Source organism: Sorex araneus, chromosome 1, assembly GCF_027595985.1.
Source record: "Sorex araneus isolate mSorAra2 chromosome 1, mSorAra2.pri, whole genome shotgun sequence".
NCBI classification, from domain to species: domain Eukaryota; kingdom Metazoa; phylum Chordata; class Mammalia; order Eulipotyphla; family Soricidae; genus Sorex; species Sorex araneus.
Genome location: NC_073302.1, coordinates 236,917,241 through 236,942,481, shown reverse-complemented (window position 1 = coordinate 236,942,481; position 25,241 = coordinate 236,917,241). Strand labels below are relative to the sequence as shown.

Below are 25,241 nucleotides of genomic sequence, written 5' to 3'. Positions count from 1 at the left end.
GTATTGTTTGCTAAGAATAATCCACTGGAGCCGGAGTGATAGCACAGCGGGTAGGGCGTTTGCCTTGCACGTGGCCGACCCGGGTTCGATCCCTGGCATCCCATATGGTCCCCCAAGCACCGCCAGGAGTAATTCCTGAGTGCAGAGCCAGGAGTAACCCCTGAGCATCGCTGGGTGTGACCCAAAAAGCAAAAAAAAAAAAAAAAAAAAGAATAATCCACTAAAAGTTATCCCAAAAAATTTCCTTAAAGGAAAGTGTATGGGGGCTGGGTAGGGCATTTGCCTTGCACACAGCCGACCTGGGTTCGATTCCCAGCCATCCCATATGGTCCCCCGAGCACCGCCAGGAGTGATTCCTGAGTGCAGAGCCAGGAGTCAGCCCTGAGCATCACCGGATGTGATCCAAAAAAAGCAAAAAAAAAAGGAAAGTGTATGAAGATTGTTGTATTTCACCCTGGAGTCCTTAAGCCCTTGTTTAAGAGATTACTAATATGTTGTTAAAGGTTGAGACCTATGTGCTTTTATATATATATATATATATATATACACATATCCATATATATGTTTATATATTTCCTCCCTGAGATGGGTTGCCTTGTACTTTACAACCCATCAAATGTCATGTGCTACTCTTGGTACATCAGTGGTATAGACTATGAGATGTCACTCCAGGGATTTTAAATTTTAAGTACTGTTAAACAGCTGAGGTTAAGTGGATGGTGACTTTGGGGTCCAGAAGTATTTCTGTGGTGTATTGTTCTGTGTTGCTCTCTTCCAACAGGTTTATTTGTAAGTCTTTGGATCATGACCGTTAATGATCTTATATGATGCAAGAGGCAGTTCCTGGGCATGACTGCCAGGCTACTGGAAACACAGGGAGATGAGGGGAGGTTGCCCATTCCAACTCTATGTGAGCCTGGAGATTTTAGTCACAAGTCCCCATACCTGGGTTTTTTTAGCAGTTTCACTCATGAATGAGGCTCATCCAAGCCTGTGGGGATCACCCAGAAGCATGGCAGCTATTGAACTCCAGAGATTTGGCTGCCAGGGCTCTATTGGGGTGGGGAGAGTAGCTCCAAATTCTTTTCATGAAGCTGGAGCTTAACAGAGTGGCACTATGCATTCCTCATTGTTTTTAAGTCTTTTTTATTTATATGTATAAGATTTGAGTGGACTGACCCATATCCTCTCATCAAAACTTTTCTTAAATCATACTCTTTGATAAAATTTGAAGCTAGTATTTCAATTCATTTTAACCTACTTTTATAAAACTGCAAATCCTTCTTTTATATAGACAGTTTAGGTAAGGCAAACACTGTGTCTGAAATTTTCAAATCAACTTTAGTTCCTTGTTTGCAACTATTATCATTGTGGTTATTCATTTTTCCTGTATTCTCTATTAGAATTTTTTGGGGGGGTGTGGGGAATGAGGGGCAGAGGTGCTGTTTGGCCATAACCAGTTACTAAGGGCCTTTCCTGGCTTTGTGCTCAAGAGTAAGTACTGGTCGTGCGCGCTCAGAGAATCATATGAGGTTCTGTGGATTTGAACCGGGGTTGTGACCTTATGGACACTCCTGTTATCTCTCTGACCCTGAGTTAGACTGCTTAAGCTGCTTCAAAAGACCACTCCCATGTATCCTGAAAATAAAATCTCAGTATGCCTTCCTATTGTTAACAGCTAAAATATTCAATGATTTCATTGTTGCTTCTCTTATCCAGGTTTTCCACTGAATGTCTTGTGTCTCCTGCCCCAGCTAATTCAACATTTTGAAAACCCCAATCAGTTCTGTAAGGATATAGCTGAGAGGATTGCTCAGGTATGACCTTTTATCCTTTGCCTGTGAATAAGCCAGATCCATGTAGGTCTTCAGCAAGACCCCAAGATAAAAATTCCCAAGATAAAAAAGACTCAGGAAGAATGGTGAGTTTGTAAAACCTGGAAATAGGGGCTGGAGCAATAGTATATTGGGTAGGGTGTTTGCCTTGTACAGGTTTAATCCCTCATATGATTCCCTCATATGATCACTGCCAGGTGTGATCCCTGAGTGCAGAGCTAGGAGTAACCCCTGAGCATCACTGGGTGTGGCCCAAAAACAAACAAAAAACCTGGAAATAATCTCTGAATGGTTGATGCACATTGTGTTTTTCAAATTTCATTATTGATAAAACAGGTAGGAAGAACTTGAAAGCATTATATTACCTGATTACTGATATGTATTTCTACAACCTACTACCCTCCTCACCCAAAAAAAAAGTTGACACTAATCTATTCCACATACTGCCAGTACTTAGAAACAAAATTGCATGTGTTTTGCAAAGTCTTGTGCTTCCTTGGTATATATTTTTAAAAATCTGGAAGCAGGGCCAAAGTGATAGTACAGTAGGTAGGATGCTTGCCTGGCACACGATTAACCTGGATTCAATCTCTGGCACCCTGTATGGTCCCCCAAGCCCACCTGGAGTAATTAATACCTAAGTGCAAAACCAGGAGTAAGCTGTGAGCACAGCTGGGGTATGGTCCCCGCCCCACCCAAAAAAAAAAAATGTCTGGAAACAGCCAGTGCTGGCAGGGTTATGGTGAGAGAAAGGAATTCCATTCATTGTTCGTGGAATGTCATCTGGTTCAACCTCTGTGGAAACCAATGGGAAGATTTATAAAAAGAGTAGGAATAGAATTCCCAAATGACCCAGCAGTACCGCTTCTTGACATCTACCACCAAAGCATACAAATTTGAAAGAACACATGTACACCTATGTTTATTGCAGCACTTAGTACTATGGGCAAGATATGAAGACATCCCAAACTGCCAACCGCACATGAGTGGATCAAGTTGTGGTATATACATGGTGGAACACTATACATCTGTAAGATGAGACAAAGTCACACAATTTGCTGCAACATGGGTGGAACCAGAGAATATCACGCTGAGTAAAGTCAGAAGGACAGTGGTATCCCTCAGTGGTCTCTCTCAGTTGTCTCAGACACAGTGATCTCTCTCATATGTGAGATTTAAAGATACACAGTAAGGGAGCAACAGCTGACCGAAGGCAACAAAAGTAGAGAGTTCATCCACAGAGATAAGTTTGCAGGAGGTGAAAAGGGGTAGAATGGTAGCAGCCTTTGGGTTGTAGGAGGAGGGGACATCCTGGTGGTAGTGTGATGTTGAAATTATACATATGCATGAGATACTACAAGTTATAACATCTCAATAAAAATCTTTTTTTTTTTTTAGTTACTTCTTATCCATCAGGCTATTTTATCCCTAATTAATTTTCTTTTCTTGGAAAGGTCTGTTTGGAAGAGAAGAATCCTAAACTTTCCAATCTTGCACATGTCATGACTCTTTACAAAACACGTAGCTACACAAGGGATTGTGCCACCTGGGTGAATGTGGTCTGCAGATACCTTCACGAAGCCTATGCTGACATTACCTTGAATATGGTTACCTACCTGGCTGAGGTAAGCTCTCAAAGTAAGGAGGAAACCTATTCAAATGCCCAGGGGTAAAATATTCATGTATAACTAACAATATTCTTAGCTTCATTTTTTCTGTGCCATTTGGGACCATTTTAAATCTTCATAAGAACCCAATGATACATTATTGGTAATGTTATTATTATTAAATAATATTTTTTCATTATTGTTATGATAACAGCATTATAATAATAATTGATTGTTGATAATAATGGTTGGAGGGTGTAGTACAGAAGTAGTTCATATATGGAATCCTACTAGTAAATCACAATGCCCAGAAGAAATTTTAATAAAAATTAAAAAGAAAAGTTGAAAAATATAGAAAAGTATTTTTAAAAGAAAAATTAAAACTCATCCAAACATGTTACATTGTGTGAAGATAAAAACATTAACACTGTGTTAGATTTTGTCTCCATGTTATTTCATTGATATATAACCTCTCACATAAATATGGGCATCACATGTACAGAAATTGTATATCCTTCCCCTCACTTCACACTGCCTACTACCCTGTACTATTTCTAAAACTGATTATATTGACTATATGATATTCCATCACACAATATATATAATTACTGTACATGCTTTCCTAGTGCTTACATTCAAATTGATTATAGAATGTTTCTGGTTTGAGTGAGTATGCATGTTCTTATAAATATCATCTTTATAAATACCTTAGTAAAATCTTATTCATTAATTTTAGTGTTTATTACAAAGCTTAGGGAAATTTTGAAAGTTACTAAAAGTATAACCACCATTTAAAAAAATATTTACCATTTTATTATTCTCAATCTGAGATGCCAAGTTATCCAACTTGCAGTCCCACCATTAATATAAGAATATCTATCTTATATCTTCACCAATACTGTTACTCATTTGTACTATTTACCAATTTAATGAATATATCCTTTGGCTTAATTTGTAATTTGTGATTAGTGCTGTCTGATGTATTTCTTTGTTGTATAACATTATGTGAATGTTATATTTGTATATTCAAACCTACTACTTTGCCTTCAAAGATACTTTTGTTTTTTCAGTAGTTCACATTTTCTTTCTCCCTCCTAAAGCAACATGCAATCATAAAGGGTTAGGGAAACACGGGTGCTTCTCGATGCTTCTCTGTAAACTCTGGGGTCCTTCTGACTCTTGCCTTGCCCTCCACAGTTGCTGGAGAAGGGGCTCCCCAGCATGCAGCAGCCCCTCCTTCAGGTCATCTACAGTCTGCTCAGCTACATGGACCTTTCAGTAGTTCCCGTAAAGCAGTTTAATGTGGAAGTTCTCAAGACTATTGAAAAATATGTGCAAGTGAGTATTTAGATAATGTTCTTTATGAAGTAGATTGTTTTCAGAGTCATTCCAAAAAGACTGGGGCTTTGTAGCATATGTTTGCCTACAAATCTATATAAGTGCCAGGTTATGCATTCTTTTGTTTGTTATCCACATATTTTCTTACCAGCACTCAAGAACATGTAAAAGCAGGAGTACAGTATCGGTCATTTCTGTGCTGTCAGTGACCGGAAGATCCCAAATAGGTCCTATTTGTAGTATTCTCCTTCAAAGAAGAAAGGAGAAAACTCTTACAATGCCTCATTCTGGACCAGGTGTTTCAGCATGTGTAGCATTAACTCGGAGATCAAAGTTGAGGGAACTTTGATAAGAGACTCGCATAAATATACTTTGAAAAGCCTCCAACAGACAAACATAGGAGTGCACATGGCACACTAAAAACCCAAGGACAAATGCTGGGTTTTCCCTGCGTGCACTGACAAAGCATAGCATGTGAACTTTAGACATTTCTTTTTTTTTTAATTGCATCACTGTGAGACATACAGTTACAAAGCTTTCATGATCAAAGCTTTTGCCCCTTTTCACCTCCTGTAAACTTAGCTCTGTGGCATTTCCCAATAAAGTGTGCCGCCTATATGGCATTCAAAAATTCTTTCTCACTTTAAAATATTCCAAAAAAACAGTTAGATCACATTTTCTCAATAGTGTGCCCCACCCCATTATTTTATTAGGCTGCCTGTTCACTCTCAGGTGTGTGTACTTTCCTGGTATTTGATAGCTTATCACATTCAGAAAAGGACTTCTTTTATGCAGAATTTAGCAGCAAAACATATATGTTTGCTCTCTTATGATAAGCCTAGGAAAAGAGTGATCATTTTAATCAAATTAGTGTGTTGATGTTCAGTATTTTTTAAGAGATGCCCCTCAAAATTCCTGGATGTCTTCAGGAAGGTAAAGGTGGTTAAACAAAGTGAGTCTAGAGAAGAGCAGGCATTTGATACACCAAGAAGGAGAGGTGAGGCACTCCAAGAGGAAATAGCATCAGTACAGACACAAAAGCTAAAAGACACTAGTCTGGGGAACTTTAGGCTAGCCTAGGCGCCCTGTGCAGAGCATGGACTTGGTCTTGGGTACCAGAGGACACTCTTAAAGGTATTTAAGCACAGAAGTGATATGGTCTGACGAATTCTAAAAATATTACCATAGCTGGAGTCGTTGTGATGGTCTTTAATAGGAGGCTACAAGCAGAGAAACAAATTAAGAAGGCATTGGAATGGCCTGGGAAGAGGTCAGAAAGGATTCAACTGAGCTTGTTCCAGCAAGAAATGAAGTTATGGGGGCTGGAGCTATAGTAAAGTAGGTAGGGCATTTGCCTTGCTTGTGGCCAACCTGGGTTCAATCCCTGGCATTCCATACAGGCCTGTGGACACAACCAGGAGTAATTCCTGAGTACAAAGCCAGGAATAAACTCCTGAGCATCACCAGGTGTGGTCCCAAAAGAAAAATTTAAAAAGAATGAAAAGAAACAAAATTATAAATTATCGAGAGAGAGGAATTCCTGATTCCTGGGCTAAGTCATGAGGAAGATACAGAGGGAGGAAGAAGAGGTCTGAGGGTAGAAGTTAGGCATCCAGATAGAAATGGGGGTCCCCAAAAAAACATAATAAGTAGAAAGAGGGAGGAGGGTTGGAAACAGGAGGTGAGCAGAATCTGGGATAGAATGAAATAACATCAGAAATTTTTAGCTTAGATGGTTTCAAACAGAGGAGGGTACCTTGTTACTCAAAAAGTCTTCTTGTTAACCTCAACTTTGATATATTTAAATATGAACAGAATTGGTCCTCAGAAAGGTAGGGTTGAGGGGTAGGGGTCTTAGGAACCAAACTCAGAGTCTCACACATGTGGTGCACAGAGCTATACCCCTAGTCTCCTGGGTCATTTAAAAAAAATATTTTCTAATTTCCTAAACATAACTCAGGGATACAGTTAAATTGCCTTTTTGTTTAGTTTGCCTTTTACCTGTCATGTAATTTCATAGTTTTAATTCAGTAAATTCTGAGGGGTTCTAAAATATTTGTAGCTTATATTATTTTTTGTTCATCTATAGTTTAAATTACTGTTATATTCAATTCTATCACATAAAAATCTGTTCACTTCCAAATTCCACAAAATGTAAAGTTAAACTGTGTGACTAACACAGTCACACAGTCACACAGTAAAGTTATATAGTGACTAATATATATTTGTAAATTTGCGGAATAAGAAGTGAGATCTTGTTAATATGAATTGTTCTTTTTTTTTTTCCCAGAGTGTCCATTGGCGAGAAGCTTTGAATATCCTGAAGCTGGTCGTTTCCCGATCTGCCAGCCTGGTTTTGCCTTCCTATCCACAGAGTGATCTCTCAAAGATAGAAATACATCGGGTGTGGACTAGCGCTTCTAAGGAACTGCCTGGGAAAACCCTAGACTTTCACTTTGATATTTCAGAGGTATGTTAACTGTTTCTGTGAACTATATAGCAGCAGCAAATGTTCAAAGTGTTTGCCTGGAGAAATGGCAACTTATTCTACGGTGATTTCAAATGAAGGCAGCTAAGGCCTAAATTAGGTCCCGTCTTTGAGAACATTTCGTCAGTTTCACTGGAACCCGCCATTGGCAGCTTTTAAAAATAGAAACTAGCCTTCGTTATATAAAAATGACTTCTGGGGAAAAAAAGGTGACTTTAAAGTGGAATGATCTTAAACAGCTTAAGCCATGACCTTCGCTCGCTAACGAGCTGACCGTTGCCCAGCCCTGTCTTTATATCTGCGTCCCTTCTCCCAGGATGGCAGCCAGTGCCGCCGAGAACTGAGGTTTACAGGAATAAAGCCTCAACGGTGAGGGAGATGGGGCGGGGGGAAGGGCTTGGGGTAGGATGGGGTGGGGGGATTACCAGTGAGCCAGGATAAGGAGTTTGGAAGAAAGGAGGACAGAATTATCTGCTGACTCATGTATAAACATTTGAGAAGTATGCATTTAACTCTTTTAGTTCAAGATGTAAAAATACTTCGCTTTCCTGTCTCTCTTCCTCTCCGACCTATAATTTCTCTCAAAGCAGAAACTCTCGGCTCTATCTGTTTTGTTACTTCAGTCTACTACAGTGTCTGATGCTTAATAGCTACCTAATTGTTATTCGATACTGCTGAATTAATGATTCTTTAACGGAATAAATCACACCTGCTTACATGAAACATGCTTGTATTAAGTAGTTTATATCCAGCTTTGACTTTTTTTCAAACAGTGGTCTCAACCTTATTTTTATTTCAGCATTCAGAATGAGTTATTTTTCTTGGATTGTGTTATCTACGATTATATTTGATTTATCTATGATATTAAGGTACCAAATCAATACTTTTATATTTGAATGTTTTTTTACATTGTGGGGTTTGAGGGGTCATTCTTTGACTCCCGTTGGTTCTGTTCCAAAGAGTGAAAGAAACATCATTCCAGAGAATGATGGACTTTGAGAAGCAATACAGAGCAACTAGTGCCGTTTTTGTACTCTCAGTCACAGACCCAGGAGCTGGGGCTAAAGTTTAGATGTTGCTGCTCCACCACAATTGATGGGTGTAAGAGAGAAAATGGGTGTAATCTTGAAAAAGAAAATATATATATATAAACATATATATATATATACACATGTATATATAAGCACACAAGACTCAAACTCTAATACCATGTTAATGATCTCTAATTCAGGGGCTTAATGGCTCCAAGGTGAATGCAACAATTTTCACACACTTTTCTCTAAGGAAACCTTTTTGGATCATTTTTAGTCAGTTATTCATAACAAGCAATACAAAATAAATTAGTTAGCATCTGCCTTTGGGGCAGGCTTTGGTGGTGGCAGGAAAACTCAAAATAAAGGTAGTGGGAAGGTGTAATGGTGGTGGGACTGATGTTGAAATATTGAGTGTAATCAGTTACCGTGAACAGATCCTTGAAAATAAAATTTAAAAAATAATAATAATAAAGAAGCTGCTGCTCTATGCAGGGACCCTACTCTAGGTCTCGGAAGTAAAATGTCTAAAAGTGTTGGCCATTTGAATAATTTAAAAGATACCATTTAAATGCAATTTTAAATAATTGAGTGCATTTAAAGCTTGGTGATTTAAAGGTGGGGATGAATTTGGGTCTCTTATTATAAGAAATTCACACTTACATAGCTTAAAATGGACTATTGGTTTTCCTGAATGCTTTGGTTTCCCTTCTCCTGTGGTTTCTAGATCATGTTTAAGGGACCCGAGAGAGTACAGTGGGTAGGGCTCTTGCTTGCACATGTCCAACCTGAGCCCCAGCAGGAGTGATCCCTGAGCTCAGAACCAAGAGTAAGCCCCAAACAGAATGGCGCGTCCCAGAAAGCAAAATAATGCTTAGGAACAAGGTGTTGGATTTGTTCACCAATTCTAAAGATGGTGGAGAAATGGTGAAGATGCAAAGTAATTCATACTGTTTATTTCAGGGAAGAGCCTACCTGTAGCACTGAGCTTCTTTAAGTCAAAGTAGCAATTGCTGTTTACTGCTGGGCAGAATGATCCCATTTGCACTATGGAACCACCAATAATCTAATGTGTGCCTTTCCCTTCTTTTTTCTGAAGACTCCAATCATCGGGAGGAGATATGATGAGCTGCAGAATGCTGCAGGGCGGGATGGGAAGCCCCGGGTGATGGCCGTGACCAGGAGCACATCCTCCACCTCATCAGGCTCCAACTCTAATGTCCTTGTTCCTGTGAGCTGGAAAAGACCCCAGTATTCTCAGGTACAGAATCCTAGACCCTCCTGGAAGTGAACCCAGGTGTGCAGGGTCCCTCCATCCCAACTTCACCAGCAGCTCTGCCATCTGGCCATCAACACTTGTGCTCCAGGGAAAATGGTTTTGTCTTTGAACAGCTCATTACATTGAGTTGAAACAAGGACACCTTGTTTCTTCAAACTGCTACTTCTGCTTCTCTTAGGAAAGGGAATCTGATCTCCTATGGATGCAAGGGTTCTTTAAGCACTTACAGAAATTCCTACCTCTTCTGCCACTCATCCTTATTGTGCTCAAGGAATTCTCTGCGATGGTTTCATTCACATCACAGTTTCTAAGCATAGTCTTAGCTACAAAAAGGAGAGTGGAATGGACGGTTTTCTTTGGGGAGGGGGAGGTTGGAGGCCACACCTGGCAGTGCTCAGGGGTTACTCCTGGCTCTACACTCGGAATTGCTCCTGGCAGTATTCAGGTGACCATTTGGGATGGTGGGAATCGAACCCAGGTTGGCTGTGTGAAAGGCAGGTGCCCTACCTGCTATACTGTCTCTCCAGCCCCTCTGTATTTTGTTTTGGGAGATCACAATATTGATGCCTTTGGACTGCCAAGGAAAATCCTGCATTATTCAGAGCTCTCTAGGTGACATGTGACAGTAGCCCAGTCAGTAGTGACCTTAAGTGGAAACAGAATTTATTCTCACATATATTGACTTTGAATACACACAAAGTGGGGAACTGGATTCTTAAATGAACTCTCTCCTCACTGGGCCCAGCTTTCTTTCCTGAAATCTTAATCCTGCTTTTTTCGCTGGTGAGTTCATTCCCAGGGAAACTCTTCCCCTCCAGAGTTACCTAATACTTAGCTCTAATGAGTTAATCAGTACAGAGACCTTCCCTCCCTGAGATCCATTGAAATTCTAGTAAAGGTGCTCCTGCAAGGTGTATGAGGAAAGTAAAGCCTCACTTAATGGAAGAGAAACTATTTCCAAGATAAAATAATAATAATAATATAAAAAACTATGATGCAGTTGACTCTGACTGCATCATGATATACTAGTAGTAGTAGTAGTAGTAGTAGTAGTAGTAGTAGTAGTAGTAGTAGTAGTAATAGTAATAATAGAATACTATGATCAGTTGACTCTGGTTCAAATTCCTGGCACTACATATGACTCCCCCATCCCAAGTACCTACAGGAGTGATCCCTGAGCACAGAGCCAGGACTGCATCCTGAATACAGCAAGGTGTGGCCCAACACACCTCCCCACCACCCCAAAAGAAGGACTGTATTGCTAGAAGAAAGCAAAGTGGGTGCCGGGCAGGGAAAGTCAATATTTGCACGCCATGTGGGGACTCATTTTTCCTCTCTTGGGCCCAGGAAATGGAACATGGAGCACAGAGCCTGATGGAACACAAGTGGTTCTCAATGAATGTTCACTGACTTGCTGAATGAGGGAGCCGCTATATTTTCATGGGGGATTGAAAAAGAGAAGAAAAATATACAGCCCAACTACAAATCACTCCCTGTTGATTCCTTCCTAGAACTATAAAAATTCACTAAAACTTAGGAAATCACCGAGTGAACTTTTGCTGCCTTTCACATGATGATCATCCTATAGAAAGATGCCATATTAACTATCCCTTCTAAAAGTTAGAAATAAGGGGGAAAACAATTTTTAAGAGAAAAAAATATGTGAAAGATATTAACAAAGTTGCTTGAAGAGCAGTTCTAAAATGCAGAAACTATTTTCTGTGGTTTTGGGGGGTCCACACAGGGCTTACTCTTGACTTTGCACTCACAGATCACTCCTGGCAGGGTTCAAGAGACCAGATGAGTGCCAGGGTGTTGGGAATCAAACTAGAATCAGTCATGAGAAAAGCCAGTGCCCTACCTGCTGTATATCTCTCCAGCTCTCAAGAACATTTTTTAGGCACTGGTTATTCACTCATTTACAATTAATTTACCAGTCATTCTGAGACTTTGTATATCTGTATCATCAGAGAATGTGATGTTCTTTGAAGAATCATCAGACTTAAAAGTGCTGAAAAGTAAGGTCTATGAATAAAGGGAAAAGGTGTTAAATCTGTGTAGCTTTAGGAAGAATAATTGGGAGAGATGGAATGCCATTCAAATCATTGAATTTTTAATTCTATAGAAAGTAAAGTTATTCTTCCATTTGAGGAAAATAAATGTGCGCAATGATTATAATAGGCTTAATGGAGGTATCAAAAAAACTTTGCTAGTTCTAGTATATACAAAAGTATTAAAAGGGGGAGTAATGTATACTATCAAAACTAAGGACTAGTACCTCACCTTACCTTGGCTAAGCAAAGTCAGACTAACCAATAGAAAAATTATGAGATTTTTAATTTTTTAATTTTTTTATTGAATCACTGTGAGATAGACCCTTACAAAACTGCTCATGATTGGATTTCAGTCGTATTGTATTCCAACACCCATCCCTCCACCAGTGTATATTTCCCAGCACCAGTATCCAGTGTCCCCAGGTTCCCTCCCATCACCCCCCAACCCCACCCCCTGCCTACCTCTATGGTAGGCACTTCTCTCTCTCTCTCTCTCTCTCTCTCTCTCTCTCTCTCTCTCTCTCTCTCTCTCTCTCTCTCTCTCCCTCCCTCTCTCCCTCCCTCCCTCCCTCCCTCTTTCCCCCCCCTCCTTTGGGTCCTTGTAGTTTGCAATATTGCTACTGAAAGGTTATCAAGAATATCCATTTATAGCTATTATTGTCATACTGGTCTCTTCACTATCTTACCTACCCTCAGCCCAACACACATTTGTGGTTAGTTCCAACCATTGACCAATCCTCCCAACTCGTTTTCCCTGGCCATGGATATTAGTCTTCTACTATACATTTTTTTATATACCACAAATGAATGCAGTCCTTCTATAGCTGTCCCTCTCCTTCTGACTCAATTCACTCAGCATAATATTCTCCATGTCCATCCATTTATATGAGGAACCCAGTTTTAAGTTAAATAATAGTCCCCTTTTGAAAGAGTCAAAGGAGAGGCCAGAGCTATAGTACAGCAAGTAGAGCATGTGCCTTGCGCATGGCCAACTGCGTTCGATCCCTGGCATCCCCTGTGGTCCCCTGAGCACTGCCTGGAGAGATTCCTGAGCACAGAGCCAGGAGTAAGCCCTGAGTATTGCTGGGTGTTGCTAAAAAAAAATTTAAGAGTTAAAAAAAAATTGATGAAATTAATTTTTGTTACATTTTACATAACCACTCCAAATATGAGCTCAGCCTGCTATCAGTACTTCACAACTATAAATATATTTTACATCCTTAATTTATCCCAGATTTTTGTATATTTTACATCTTCAGTTCTCACTGGCCATGTTCCCAGCCTGAGAGCCCAGGGTGGTGAGCGGTGATATTATGAGAGTATATCGAGTCATAGAGTTGCCTGATTAAAATCTTCCTCTTTTGTTTTGTTTTGTTTTGTTTCAGAAAAGGACTAAAGAGAAGTTGGTGCACGTCCTCTCTCTATGTGGCCAAGAAGTAGGACTAAGCAAAAATCCATCAGTAAGTTCTACCATGTGTCCTGTTCATTGTGTTATTGTGTCATATTTTGCTTTGGGTCTTATAACACAAAGGACTAACGGATTCACAGGTATGATATCCAACATCTGGATCAAACCCCAGATTTGATCTAGATTAGATTTCTTTCTTCATAATTTTTAATTTACATACTCCAGAAAAAAATTATTGACTATTTGTTCATTGTGTCTATAAATATGCAATCCTATTTAAAAATTGTTTTGGGGGAGAGAGGCTGGAGTGATAGGACAGCAGGCAGAGTGCTTGCCTTATGCAGCCTACCCAAGTTCAATCCCTAGCAACCCTTATGGTTCGTCCCCTGAGCCTCGCCAGGAGTAATCCCTGAGCACAAAGTCAGGAGTAAGTCCTGAGCACTGCTGGGTGTAACCCCCCAGAAAAAAATTAAAAAATAAAAAGTCTGTCATTTTCTTTCTATATACCCTTACATGTGTGTCTCAGTTTGAGTGCAGGGGTCCAAAGTCATCGAGTATCGAACAGATACTTCTTCCTATTGGGTGTAATTGCACTCTTGGAACAGGTACCTCTTCATGTGATACCATTATTTCTCTCATGCACAATACACCTAATAATATAATATCATTTTTTCACATAAACTTTCACTGCTATGATTGTTAAAAAGGAAAAAATGTATTGGGCTTTGGAGCAAGTGAATACTTGGAAATATTGAAAGTTAGTTTTTTTGTATCTCAGCAAATTCAGATTGCTTCTGCATTAATATATTTTAGCAAAAGCAATTTTCTAAGATCTCAGGATCTGATTTCATGAATTAATCCTTATTTTATCTGCATTACCCCTCTCTATTATTAACTAAAAATAAAATAATAATTTCCAAAATAAAAATTTCAAGAACATTTCATTTTAAGAACATTTGTAAGTACATTTCATTGTAAGAACATTTCAGCAGTAAGAACAGTTCATTCAGACTTCCAGGATTTAATCTGTCTTTATAATAGATTCAAGGGGTCCAAATGGAAAATTAAAAAGCCCCTTTTCCGCCTATTGATGCTTGATTTTCCTCTTCAGTCTTGAGTAATGAGGCATGCTTGCTTCTCATATTGCAAAGATGATCCCAGGGCTTGTCAAAGGAACCTGACACCCAGGAGGTCCCTGTGGAAGTGAAACCGAATAAGACAATTTTAAAAAGTTAAGATAAGAAGGCTAGAGCTGAAAGAACAGCAGTCTTCCTGTGTGCTGTTTGTTTGGGAACTATACCCTGCAATGTTCAGGGCCTGCCCTCAGCTCAGTACGGAGAGGAGAGGGGGTGTCACTTCTGCTGGTGCTCAGGGGACCTTGCAGAGCTAGGGAACCAGCCTGGCCCTTCTCTATGCAAAGCATGCACTCTGACCATTCAGCTCTCTCTCTGGTCCCAACATAGACATTTTTTATTTTGTAATTCAAAAGATGGCAAGATCCATGGGAACAGAGGCAGAGTCTCTTGCCCTGCACCTGGCTGTCTTCATCAGAGGGGGGTGGGTTGAGTTTCCCTCCCAGCCCTGAGCAGAGTCCCGCAGCTGAAGACCTCTGGAACCCAGCCACAGCCATGCTCAAGGCCACTCTCCACACACTTGGATGAACCTCTCACATGAAGGAACCGGCAGAGGAAACCAGGTGTGCGGGACCCAGGGCTGAGATCTCCAAGCCTGCTCGGATGAGGACTGGGCCTCTTCCACCCATATCCCCCGTTTTCCAGTAGCTAGGCAGTCACACCCACAAACTGCCCCGGCTCCATGTAATCCCATCAACGACCAACATCCAGAGACCATAAAACTAAGCTCCCAGAAGCGCAAAGAGTTCTCCCTCTCAGAGAACCTGGCAAGCTACCGAGAGTTTCCTGCCCACACAGGAGAGTCTGGCAAGCTCCCCGTGGCGTATTCATATGCCAAAAGCAGTAATAATGATGGGTCTCACTCCCCTGACCCTGAAAGAGCCTCTAATGTGGCACCATTGGGAAGGACGAGTATACAGAGGCTGCTAAAATCTCAGGGATAGGACAAATGGAGACATTACTGGGCCTGCTTGAGCAAATCAATGAACAACTGGATGACAGTGATACAATGATATCCATGGAGCTCATCTTAAAATTCCAAAATGCATCTAGTCATGTCCTTTGTGAGTAAGTTAAGTATTAGCAGCTCTTAAGTACTTGCTCAAGTGCAAACTGATACTTCCTATCAGCTGGGAATGAGCCCAGCCAGCCATCCGCTAAATTCAGCCTTCTGGCCCTGGAGAGATGGTACAGTGGATTTGATACCAGCCCCCAAAATAGTCCTCCAAGCCAGGAGAGATCTCTGAATTAGCGCCAGAAGTAAGCCCTGAGCACTGCCAGGTGTGGCCCCAAAACAAAACAAAACACTTGGCATCCTGTGACCTCTCATTTGTGCTATTGATCAGTGGGTTTGTTGCTGCTGCTGTGATAATATTTGGAGCAGAAGGGACAAGGCAATCTTGAGTAATAGACACGGCCTCACAGCCCATGGATGAGGAGCACAGGAGCACTTTACCTCTGCAACGCAGCATGTTCATGAGAGCCATTTCTCTGCCTCTGGCACTCTCTCTTTCTAAAGTGCACAGTCTGCTTCTGTATTCAGGACATTGGAGCTAGAAATGCTGCCTGCAGTGTTTCAGAAACAGATGAAGGAAAGGGAGCATTTAGCTGCGGAAATCAGAACGCCGGACTCTCATCTCTCACTGCTCACTTGATTGGCTCTCAAAGATTTGTATTTCAGATGCTTTCTTGCAATCCCAATGCAAACTATGCCACGTTCCAGTTTATGGGTATAGAGAACAAATCATGTGACTACTCGTTAACACTAGAGAAAAAAATCCATTTACCCTTTTACTTTTGTGAAACAATGTAAAACTCTTATACATGATTTGCTGACTTTTCAAAGATATTTTGGATACTATGACAAAGCAACTAGGTTCATTTGAAGTTTATTATTCCTACAAGGCTCCATAAAAGTAGTCCAATGAGAAGCACTTATGCAGAAAAGCTCATTTGAAAATATTAACATGCTCAGGGGCGAGGAAGATGACTCCAAGAGCATGCTTTGCATGCCATCCCTAACTCAGCCACTGAGCCCTGCCAGGAGTGACCCCAAGCATGAAGCTTCAAGTAACCCTGAGCTATTTGGGTCTCAGGGTGTGGCCCAAGAGGAGAAAAATAGTAATAATAAAATAAAACATTAACATTTTAGAAAAAAAATTAATTTAATTGGTTTGATTTATGTCATCAAGACAGGAATATTAGCATAAATTAGCACGGATACTGAGTTACTCTTCTTCCATTTGAGTAAACAAATAGCATGGCTTTGTTTCTAACTCCTTATCAGCTCCTAGCTTATCTCTACACAGGTTAAATCCTTTGCTTTTACAGGTTATTATTCTACAAAAACATGCCTTAACTCAGTAGTACTTAAAAGTAGTTCACGATGATGTGAATATGGTGCATGTGTGTGGCAGTTGCACAATTTCTATCTCCAATCAGTTCAAAAACAGCGGAAAATTTGCTGGCTCCAGTCCAGTTTGGCTGTGAACACAGTCAGCTCTCTCTCTCTCTCTCTGTCTTTCTCGTCTCTCTCTGTCTCTCTGTCTCTCTCTCTCTGTCTCTCTTTCTCTCTCTGACAACACACACACACACACACACACACACACACACACAGAGGTATGATCCAGTCTTTGGAAAGAGGCAGCAGTTTGATCGCTGAACATTTTCCAAGTGGACGAACTTGCGTCTTTGCAATGAGGTTCATCAGAAGGCACCTGTCCAACATAAATAATAAAAAGAACATTCTAAAAATACCCACTTGAGGAATTAGGTGTGTACTGGAAATAATAATGCGAGGAGAGCCAATTAGTGTTTTTGTAGCACAAACAACCAAAGGAAGAACAGTTTCTCAGGAAAGGACTCTGGTTTTTGTAGGTGATATTTTCGTCGTGTGGGGATTTGGATCTGCTTGAGCACCAGACCAGCTTGGTATCTTCTGAGGACGGCGCCCGGGAGCAGGAGAACATGGATGACACAAACAGTGAACAGCAGTTTCGAGTCTTTAGAGACTTTGATTTCCTAGATGTGGAGCTGGAAGATGGCGAGGTAAAGTATATTCTCTGTAAAAGATAATATTAATGATAATAATAATCCTCTCAACCTTGTCCTTGACTAACAAAAATGTTTCTTTTTGACGTGCTAACGAATGAGTTCCTAATAACAGACTCTTTAATTGAAAAGCTGCAAACTTTATTTTGAATCAACTTATTCAAAGCAGAGCAGCTTAACTTGGGCAAAAGTTACCACACCCTTCCTGTCTGTGTCCACAGCCAGCGCTGCCAAGTTATTTCTAAATGGCAAAGAGCTGATTTCTAATGACCACACAAAGCCTCTATGTGTAGTCCAGAGGTGAGCTCGAAAGAAAAAAAAAGTCACTTAAAAAAAAATATCAAGCTCTGAGCCTGTTAACTGGTACTGGGGTAAAATGTGACGCACTTAGTTCTTTTAAATGTGAAGTTGCTCTAATTCAATTGCTTCAAAGCCTGCCTGCTAACATAAGACAGAGCCTGAAAGCTCTAACATCTCTGTGCCAGTTTGATGAAATCCTTAGAACCTGATACCAGACTCAATGCACACAAGAGCACTTGGCTGGGCTTGGGGTCTTATAGCAATCCTCACACCTGGGGCAGCTGACTTCAAGTCTCCACTGGCAAAGGCGGATTCATTTGTTTTGAATGATAATCCTGGTAACGAGATGCTCTCAGTGATGACTCATGTTTTTGAGAACTAGGATCAGAAGTAGCAGCGCTCTGATCAGTAGCTTCGGGGCACGTTCCAGCGAAGAGGTCATGTCTTGCCCGCAGTGAACACAGAAATGTCTGGTTCAGAGTCAGACTTGTGATATCTTTCTGCAGCCTCGCTTCACATTTGACTTGGTGTTTCCCAGGCAAAAGGCCTGTCTGCTAGTCTTACCATTAAAATGCAGGCCCCCTTTCAACACTTCTTCTATCCTAGATGGGTAGGTAGCTCCCTGGAGAACTGTGTCCTTGTAGGAAACAGCCGTGCCTAAAAGGAAATGATTGCTCACCCATTGGCTCATCTTGAGGAGAAGCCAAAATGTTATCATCGACTTTGTCCTTTCTGTCCCCCAACAACCTTGGATGTCTACACCCAGCAGAGGAGAATCGTGTCCTCAAAAAGAAGAATACTTTCCTTACCAGTACATTCCCCCAAAAAATAAGGCATAGAAAACTCCTCAAAATCAGTGGCAGCTCTTTCACCTGGAGTTATTCTTGTACCAGTAAGAAATGTGCAATTTTCCAGCTAATCCACTAAATAGGGTGAGGATTGTTTTAAAGGTCTAAAGCAAAGTACAACTGTTTTGAATACAATCAAAATGTCTCTAAGTCAGAGCTATTATGAAATGCCAAAAGCCAAACGATTAATGGCCTCATCTGGGTAATTGACTGAATTATGCTTTTTCACTTAAATACTTTCTGAGCCTGACAGAATATCGGTAAGAGTTTGCCCTGGAACTTTTCAGAGCCTTTAAAAGGTGCTGTGCCTTTGCTATTTATTGCATCAGTGACAGAGCTCGGTCACAGATACTTTTAGCTTCACAAGCTGGATCAGATGATGCCAAGTTTTCTTTTTAAAATTATTTTACCAGTTGATGAGCCCCATTTATTTCCACATTACCATTAATACATTTTCTCAAAAATTAATATTTAGGTATTAAAAAATGTGTTAAGGAAACAAAAATACGAAGGACAGCCAAAGTTGTCCCTGAAGTAGAGAGTTAGAGGTTATATTTATTATTTTTTTCAGCTTTATTATCCATCACTAAGAGGTTTGTAATTTTGGTGTTTGATGCTGATTTTTCTTTATAGAGTTTGTATATTTTTACCTTTTTTAAAAGCTTTTCAACTGCTGAAGTATATGTTGCCAGCACTGTTGGTTGGTGTTATGTTAAAACTAAAGACAAATGATCTTAGTATCTTTTATATAATCATTTTAAATAGACCTTTTATTTGTTTTTCTGCCCATTCAATCTGCCACCCAGGAACTTCAGGTAAGATGATGCTACTTTTCATTTAGATATGCTAGTAAATGTTTTGCACTATTGCAGATTTATAACAAAGTCATTGCTTTTTTCCTCCCTCCCGACCTACATGTGCCTATTTGTGTGCATCTTTAGGTGTGTGTGATAGAAAACGTTATTTTTGGCTGCTCTAGTATGGAAATATTTTCTAAAGCATAAGTTTTTTTTAAGACTTTCTATGCTTAGTTCTGGAAATTGCATGACGATCTCTTGAAACAAAGCAAGTTTCCAATATAATCCATGGAAATCTTGTCATTTCTAATTAGGCAGTTGCACCACTTACTCGACTGGTTTTGTTGTAACTGATTTTATTAAAGGTGAAATCAACAAGCTGCATCTAACAGTATGTACACTTCTGTACATTTCTAACCAATTCCTTTATTTCCTAGGAATGAGGAGTTATCTTTGATAACATTAATCAAAGTCTAAGTGAGGATCCTTTTGCAAGTAAAAGGGAGTACTAATAATAATTCCACTCAGACAATAGACATAAACCAGGATCAACCCTGAACAAATGGGCCTATGTTTATCTTATATATGTGTCCTATTATATTTAGTTACATTTTGACTAACATATTTTGGCCACAGTACTCCCAAGTTCCTCTAATAATAACTCTTACTTGAAGAGTAACAATATGAAAAAAAATGATATTATTTCCAACATTTCTAGACTATTCACTCATTTGTATTTTCTCATTTCTAATAATAATAATTTCAAACAAATCACCTAGTATAAATCCTAAGTGGTTTATTTAAGTTTGATAGCTGACATATAAATAGTCCATATGGAATAGTTAGCATCTGCTAGAGTTTCTCACACAGAGAAAATCTGACATAATCAGTAAAACAGTGTTTGCCTTTTTATCTTGCATGTACGTAAAATGCAAATCTGATATTTGAGTGTGGGAAAGAGAGAGGTGCCATGGTGTGAAGTGACTCGTGGTCACCAAGAACGTCAGACGTTAGCATTATGCCATATCAATTTCTCAACTACAAACAGGAAGATCATTTTCTCTAATGAAGCTATTACATACTCTAGCAAGACATTCAGATACAGTCCCATACAAATAGCTTTCATTCATCGCTGAAGTGGCAATGCACGTGCCTTGCATGTGGAAAGTCATTAGTTCAATTCCTAGCACCACATGACCTCCAATCCCCACTGATAACTCCTATCCCTGATATCCCCAGAGCATCACTAAATGTGGCCTCAAGAAAAACAAAAAAAAAAACAGACATTAGACTGGAGACATAGTACAGTTAAATTTCCTTTTGCTTCCCAAAACTCTAGCTTCTCACTTATTTTTCTCCATTTTTCACTGAAATAGCTTTTAAATTTTTTAATTCCAGTATATTGTTGGCCTTATCAACAAAGGAAAGAAAATTTAATTATTTGGTGGCAATTTGTCACAGCAGGTACAAATAAAAGGTATAGACACAGATAAGAACACAAACACAGCTACAGAATATGGAGATAATTTTCTGAGTTGTTTTTTTCCTCAGAATCCAACATTTCAAAGAATAACAAATATCATCAGTGGAGATGAATAATGAATGACACTTCTACATCATATCCAGAATATGTTTAGAAGTCTTAATTGTTGCCATCTATCATAAATTGCCAAAACAATTTGGAATGCCTAAGCATCTTTTATATAAGACATCTTTGACAAGAACAAGCTTTGCTTTATTAAAAGTCAAGAAAGATAGGCTTTAAATCAGAGGAATATTACTAAATTTAGTGCTCACTAATTTTAGTGGTATTTGCATCTCATTATTATCATGGTCATGAGCTACTGAATTCTCAACAGAGAGTTGCATTTTACTGCAGCGAACCATCGGTGTCTCAAAAGACAAAATTGAAAGGATTGATAATTTCAAATAAATTTTCTTCAGGTTACTCATTTGTGCAGATTGAAACTTGCTTGTCAGTGAATAGGTAATAGTCTTCCTTATTCTTAACAGGGAAAAATAAAATCCAAATTCATTTCTGAAAAGAAGTTTATGTTGGTCAATAAACTTATTTAATATCTGACAGCATGTGGAGAAAATCCAAGATACAGCTAAAAGCTTTGACATGTATATTGTCACTTGGGCCAATTCCCAGCAAATCTGCACAGCTGTTAATCTTGGTACCAAGTCAGTCATTTCAGATTCAGGATAGTAACTTTTTTTTTGTCTACTGGGACATGAAAAGAAGCCTAAGGTGAAAGTTAAAGTTGTGTTGCTCTGGCTTCTGCATTCTGCATGATCTGTCAAACTTTGCCCAGCTGCTTTTTGATACTGTTTAACTGCACATTTTATCAGTGAAAATCACTGTGGCAGATACAGATTTGGATGTTTACCTTTTCATCTTCTACCTCGTACCCAAAGGGTGTGGAAAGTGCTGCAAGCATATCTCCTACTGTTTCTCCTAAAAATCATACCAAAGTAGCAAGGGATCAAAAAAATTTGAAGTTGTTTTAATATTTAAAGATCTCTTAACAGACATTTGGAAGTAGTTAATTTATAGAACTGACCCAGCGGTTTTTCCCACCCAAATATTTTCTACCACACCACAGAAAGGTGTGTGATCACTTCAACCTATGACTTACGACCTGTGAAAATAGTAAGCTTTACTGTATTTTACATCATGTAAACAAAATGGTACCAAAGTACACAAGGGCCTGAAAGTTCAGAATAAAAGTATTTTTACTGAGCTGTGACAAATGGAATGTGTTGTGGATGTGAGTACAGGGAGATGTGGGCATAAGAACCAGCTGATGGTGTGATTTCAGGGCGAGAGTATGGACAATTTCAACTGGGGCGTGCGCAGACGTTCTCTGGATAGCCTGGACAAGTGTGATATGCAGCTTCTGGAAGAACGCCAACTCTCAGGAAGTTCTCCCGGCCTGAATAAAATTAACCGTGAGGATTCCGATGAGTCCTCTGAAGAGGAGGACCTCACAACCAGCCAGATTCTGGAGCCCTCTGACCTGGTAAGTAAAACTTGACCACTTAAGAAATACCAAAACCATAGCTCAGTTTCAGGTTGGCAAAGAAACATTCCCCAGCTGCTAGAGTGAAAATATCAACTGGCAGGTGGCTTCTCACCAATTCAACAGGCCTCTTCTCTATAAGTGCAAATGGAGGCGAGTGCTGGAGTGTTTTGATAAGCCCTAAATGGTACCGAGTCTATTAAGGCCTAGGTTCTCCCCCAAATAACTTTTATTATGCTAGAACTATTCTAAAAATGCCTCATACATCTGAAAGTGCTAGTAAATATTACAGAGATTTTGATGTAGAGTTTTCTATTTTACCACACCACATCCTAATTAAGAGATGGCCAACTACAATATTTGAGTTTGACGTGAAGTTCTAATTTGAAATGTGTATGTTAAACAGTTAATATCTATCAGTTCCCAATGAGCTAATGCCATGGTTTGTACTCAGATAGACTTTTTTTTTTCCTTGGTGGTGCTGCCACCACCCGGCATCTAAGCCAGGGCTCAACACGTGAAGCATGAATAGTTTTTGAGAGAATGGAAACATCACACTGTTTTATTTCCTTTGCTTTTGAAACAGATCATGACGCTCTCTCCTTCTGAGGAGAATAACCCCATGGAATCACTCACTGCAGCCTGTGACAGGACACGTCCTGACCCTCATTCCTTTCACACCAGCATGGCTAGCTTTGACGCTCCTTTGCCTGAAGTGAATAATCTTCAGATTTCTGAGGGCTCAAAGGTGAAGAGATTTTGGCAATTATGATTCTAATTTTCTTTTTTTTTAAAAAAAGAAAAAGTACTTCCAATTTTCTCAGAGTTTCTAGGTTATGTAGCAAGGGCTCTTTTTTTCCCCTCTTTTTTGAAATAATTGAATTTGTTTATCTCACAAATATGAATTGTCATGTTTTGGATTAAAGGAGAGATGATTTAAGGTCTTCTTTATAATGACACATTTTACATTTTCCATATAGCATGAGCAGTGCTGATTGGCAGCAAAACAAACTGGATATTTATGAGATCACATTGATGGGAAGGGCTATTCTTTGTCAAGACTTTTCTTAACATTATACTGAGTGAGGTGTGGGTGTATGCATGTCTTTGGGGACATTTTTTCCTATGTAGGAACCAATTATACAATTTGCACATTGATTCGAAACTCGCCTTTGGCGCACTATCAGAATTTTCAGTGTCAATCACAGCATTATGTCAGATTCACAAAAAAAAAAAAAGCTGTTCTAGCCAGAGTCTCTGAAGAAAAAAGTAAGTAATGGATACAATTTCCTTATTCCTAATTTCCTTTTAAACTCAGCTTTTTAAAGGTCTAACAACATATATCTTATTTAAAGGGTTTCTTATTTTATAAAGCCTCCTGTCTATAAAACTATTGGTTCCCACACTGTTCATTGTATACGCCCACAGATAGGCCTGTCAGTATGAAATTGTATTCTCTTATATTAGACATACCAACATAATGTTTGCTATTGGGGTAAACTTTTCTTTATCCTGAGTTTGACTACTATAGTTTAAGTTGAAAAGATAAAAGTAGATCTTTAAGAACTTATAAAATTATATTCTTTCTGAAACTGCTAAGGGGAGACATGGGCGGGGGGGGGAGGGAGGGCATGAGAAAGAGAGAGAGAGAGTGTGTATGTACTAATAAGTAGTTGATACCTAGGATAACTTTTGTGCTTTAAACTAAAGCTAACCAACCAAATTACAGTCATCTAAAACTATCAAAGCTTAAAGAATTATTTTCAAAATTGTCCCATTAAAAAGAGTTTTCCAAAGAGTTAGCACAGACCCTTTTTCCCCTCAGGCAAAAGGCACCAGAAAGAAAACATATCTCTCCTTAAGTTCCAGAATCCTAAAATTTTTAAAATTAAGTTTCAGAGAAAGAGTCTCACAAAATAAATGTGAGTTTATTCATATTTGATATTTCTAGTTTTAAAGTAGTCATTTTTTTAAGCTTTTCTCTTCTCAAAGAAAGTACACTGTCTTATAAATGTTTTTTTAGCAATATTCAGAAAGTCCCTAACTCTATACACGAGAAGTTGAATCTGATTTCTGTCTGTCCCTCTTCTGATTCTGAGTCTAATTTCTGAAAACCTGTGTCTGTTTTTCACATGAGTTGGATTTCTGCAGTGTTTGATAGAACCACGCTGTTAGAAAGGAAAAATAAAAGATGTTTTTTCAAGAGCTGAGCCCTCCCCTAACTGATTAAGTTTATGTACACTAATAACCCAGAATAGTTCCAATGTCCCGTCCCATTGGCACCACTGCAATTCTAAAAAGCAGGAAGAAACAGATATGGATAATCTTCTGAAACTCAGTCCTTATGAGCAATTTCTTCAAAGACCTGAGATATCCTGTTTCCCTAACGTATCTTTAAACATTCCTGTTCATTTCCCTATTAATCCTAGACTCAAAGTGCTATATACCATTTGGGTAAAAACCTCTGGCCAGATGTCAGCCCGTGATAATGTTCTAATTCACATAGACTTCTATTATGCCATAGTTTTGTTTTTGTTTTAAGAAAGTGACTCACTGAAACATGTCCGTGTGATCTCTTCCTCGAGTCTCTGGTCTGTAATCCAGTTGCCTTCCTTCCTCTCATAAAGAACAATCAGTTCTCCAGCTGATTTCCCCTTTGGCTGAGGTTCAAGTCCAGCCTCTTTCTCCATGTTACTCACTGTCTTTTTCCTGCCCCTCAGTGATCCCAGTTCTGATGGCCTGAAAGCCTTTTCATCCCACTGCTTACTCTGCATATTATAGCAAAACAAGACAGCAGCCTTTCACATCTGTTCTCTTCAAGGGGTATGACCAAGAGCAAAGCACATGTGTAAGTGCCCTTTTCATCTTGGAAGGGTACATTAATGTGGCTGAAGTTTCTTTAAGAACTCAGCTCGGTGAATGACGTGGCTCATTCCTATACATGGAGGCTATTTCTTGAGCATATAATATCTAGGCATCTATGAATCTAAAGTCTAGTTTCCATGGTAAAGGAATTCTCTCTATGAGAATATTACCTCTGGATTGG

At 39.4% G+C, this 25,241-nt stretch overlaps 1 protein-coding gene across 4 annotated transcripts in view; it reads left to right on the top strand.

Moving 5' to 3' along the window:
• Positions 1 to 25,241, top strand: part of FRY (FRY microtubule binding protein) — a 474,614-nt gene that overhangs the window by 420,951 nt on the left and 28,422 nt on the right. For 3 of the 4 annotated variants that reach the window (XM_055132608.1, XM_004604538.2, XM_055131584.1), the window contains 9 exons: positions 1,720 to 1,817; positions 3,290 to 3,460; positions 4,640 to 4,780; positions 7,071 to 7,250; positions 9,399 to 9,560; positions 13,018 to 13,092; positions 17,051 to 17,221; positions 21,995 to 22,195; positions 22,782 to 22,943. In XM_055132608.1, coding sequence (XP_054988583.1) covers positions 1,720 to 1,817; positions 3,290 to 3,460; positions 4,640 to 4,780; positions 7,071 to 7,250; positions 9,399 to 9,560; positions 13,018 to 13,092; positions 17,051 to 17,221; positions 21,995 to 22,195; positions 22,782 to 22,943 — 1,361 coding nt within the window. The remainder of the gene's footprint in view (positions 1 to 1,719; positions 1,818 to 3,289; positions 3,461 to 4,639; positions 4,781 to 7,070; positions 7,251 to 9,398; positions 9,561 to 13,017; positions 13,093 to 17,050; positions 17,222 to 21,994; positions 22,196 to 22,781; positions 22,944 to 25,241) is intronic. The other variant, XM_055133183.1, reaches the window with a different exon arrangement.